Source organism: Oncorhynchus gorbuscha, linkage group LG06 (genome assembly GCF_021184085.1).
Source record: "Oncorhynchus gorbuscha isolate QuinsamMale2020 ecotype Even-year linkage group LG06, OgorEven_v1.0, whole genome shotgun sequence".
Taxonomy (NCBI): domain Eukaryota; kingdom Metazoa; phylum Chordata; class Actinopteri; order Salmoniformes; family Salmonidae; genus Oncorhynchus; species Oncorhynchus gorbuscha.
In genome coordinates this window covers 9,204,194-9,207,239 of record NC_060178.1, presented here as the reverse complement: position 1 = coordinate 9,207,239, position 3,046 = coordinate 9,204,194, and the positions used below count along the sequence as shown (strand labels likewise).

At 44.2% G+C, this 3,046-nt stretch overlaps 1 protein-coding gene across 1 annotated transcript in view; it reads right to left on the bottom strand.

Moving 5' to 3' along the window:
* The window catches only part of LOC124036993 (eukaryotic translation initiation factor 3 subunit J-A-like), a 7,314-nt gene extending 4,596 nt beyond the window's left edge, over positions 1–2,718 (bottom strand). The window contains exons 1-2 of the mRNA XM_046351610.1: positions 2,592–2,718; positions 2,370–2,467 (exon numbers count right to left, since the gene is read on the bottom strand). Of these exons, the coding sequence (XP_046207566.1) occupies positions 2,370–2,467; positions 2,592–2,613 (120 nt within the window). The 5' untranslated portion in view covers positions 2,614–2,718. The remainder of the gene's footprint in view (positions 1–2,369; positions 2,468–2,591) is intronic.
* Positions 2,719–3,046: the final 328 nt, after the last annotated feature.

Sequence of the window (3,046 nt, the reverse complement as noted above, 5' to 3'; positions counted from 1 at the left end):
GTCGCAACCGGGAGGTCCGTGGGGCGACGCACAATTGGCCTAGCGTCGTCCGGGTTAGGGAGGGTTTGGCCGGTAGGGATATCCTTGTCTCATCGCGCACCAGCGACTCCTGTGGTGCCTGTAACCAGCGACAACCTTCTGGCTTGTAACTAACATTTACACAATTTTGCAGTCATTCCTTTTAGGAACTCATTTTGTTATTGATTAAATTAGACTGATATGCTAGCACCATTTGGGCTATCTACTGAAGTTAACCAGTACAGTAAATCAAAATTCACAAGGCACTCGCACATACGGGTTCCTTCTCCTTTTTCTTACCAGTACACTGATCTACCTTCCTCATCCCCATTTTGTTTCTATTTACTTTTCTGCTCTTTTGCACACAAGTATCACTACTTGCACATCATCATCTGCTCATTTATCACTCCGGTGTTAATCTGCTAAACTGTAATTACTCCGCTACTATGGCCTGTTTATTGCCTTACCTCCTCACACCATTTGCACACACTGTACACTTTATTTTTTTCCCTATTGTTTCATTGACTGTAAGCTTGTTTATTATGTGTAACTCTCTGTTGTTGTTTGTCTCACTGCTTTGCTTTATCTTTGCCAGGCAGCAGGGTAGCCTAGTGGTTAGAGCGTTGGACTAGTAACCAGAAGGTTGCAAGTTCAAATCCCGAGCTGACAAGGTCATTCTGCAGTTAACCCACTGTTCCTAGGCCGTCATTGAAAATAAGAATTTGTTCTAAACTGACTTGTCATTTATTATGGACGACAGGTCACACCAGTCTGAGACACCTGGGTCCCCATGATGTCCTCTAGGGGTTCTGCCATGCTCTGAGACACCTACCGTCCTCTAGGGGCTCTGCCATGCTCTGAGACACCTACCTTCCCCAGACCTGGATCCCCATGATGTCCTCTAGGGGTTCTGCCATGCTCTGAGACACCTACCGTCCTCTAGGGGTTCTGCCATGCTCTGAGACACCTCCCGTCCTCTAGGGGTTCTGCCATGCTCTGAGACACCTACCTTCCCCAGACCTGGGTCCCCATGATGTCCTCTAGGGGTTCTGCCATGCTCTGAGACACCTACCGTCCCCATGATGTCCTCTAGGGGTTCTGCCATGCTCTGAGACACCTACCTTCCCCAGACCCCCATGATGTCCTCTAGGGGTTCTGCCATGCTCTGAGACACCGACCGTATCCCTTCCCCAGACCCCCATGATGTCCTCCATGATCAACCACCCTCCAAGATCCCACTTTTCATTACAATTACCTACAGCTACTGTTAATGTCATGTTGTATAATGTAATCTGCTAAGGGACCTGTGCTAGACATATCATCCTGGACACAGTGAGATGCACTACATACACTAGCACTGTAAACACTCCAAGAGGGAAGAGAACAGCTGTGCCTGGACTACAATCTCCCTCTTCAAGTCCACCTCCTGAGACCGGCTGCCTGTCGAGGGAAAGTGACCGGCAGAACAACCTGTAGCATCCACCTCTCCTCCGTCCCACACACCAGAACTGAGATAAAACCCATGCCCTACTTCTGCCAAGACCATCCCCCCAATCATATTATGTACATGTCTTTCATACTTCTGTTTTTTCAACTAAATGGAATTGTATTGTTTGTGTTGATGTTAGCCTATACTTATTTATTTCAGTCTATAGCTGTATAATGGTATTGTATTGTTGTTCTTTGCTATTTTGAAAGTACCGTTTACCTTTAATGTTGTTGAAATGTTAAGGTACCCAAAAGTAGTTCAAAGTAATGTTTTCATTAAATAAGCTTTGTTTACATTGTAGGGATGAAAATAAAGTCATTTTGGCTGTAAATGCTCTCCAAACTTTAGCTCAGGCCTGGGCAATTCCAGTCCTCCAGTCTGATTGACGTCACCCCCCCTAGCAAACACACCTGATTTAAACTAATTGCATTTTTTAAACTAAACATCATGATTAGTTAATTATTGGGAGTTAGGTGTGTTAGCTGGGGCTGGCGAAAAAGTGTGACACCAATCTGGCCCCACCCTAGAGGACTGGAGTTGCCCAGGCCTGGATTCGCTCATCACGCCGTTGATATAGCAACGGAAGCGAATAGCTTCTCGAATGTCATTGTGACGCAGGGGGGGGGGGACACTATTTGGCATGACAGGCCGAACGTTCTGGACACTTTTTCCGAGTCTGTCCTACTCCTGACTTGTCACTTTAGGCTAACTTTGGTTAGATAGCCACTGTTATGTAGTTAACACTACTATCATCATATGTACTGATCTAGTTTATGATGCGAAGAGGATGCTTAGATTATTAGATTAGATGCTCTTGAATTCAACTACAGTGTATGTGGTTGCTAGCTAACGTTATCGTTACCTTGATATCCTCATCCTCATCCTCGCCTTCCCATTTGTCTGCCACAACAGCCTTCTTGGCCCCGATTGCGGGCTCGTCCGGATCGAAAGTGTCAGCATCTAAGACAACAACAAAAATACACATGTTACAAATGTCAACTAGCATCTCTTGTATTTCTAATTGGCAATGTTTCGGTAAACTTGAAGAATGCTCCATTCCCACACAAGTGGATTGGATTCTTACCCCATGAATCTCCCTCCGCCATGTTTGCCTGTGTATCTGAGCAGAACGAATTCCGTGGGTGTACAATCGGTAACTGGCTCTTTGGTTCCGAGAGAGAATGATGCACACACCGACGTGCGCTGTCATGCTCCCGTTATTATTCTTCAGTCATTGCTTTCCCATATTTAGGGGCAACACAGCATCATTCGTTCAAGCCAAAACATAATGTCAGTTATATCATTTCAGAATATCCATTAAAATAGTAATTTTTAGACCATTGAATATAGATGTCACCAATTAGCAGTGGTGTAAAGTACTTACGTAAAAATACTTTAAAGTACTACTTAAATAGTGTTTTGGGGTATCTGTACTTTACTATTTATATTTTTTGACAACTTTTATTTTTACTTCACCACATTCCTAAAGAAAATGGTGTAATTTTTACTCCATACATTTTCCCTGACACAAAAATTCTG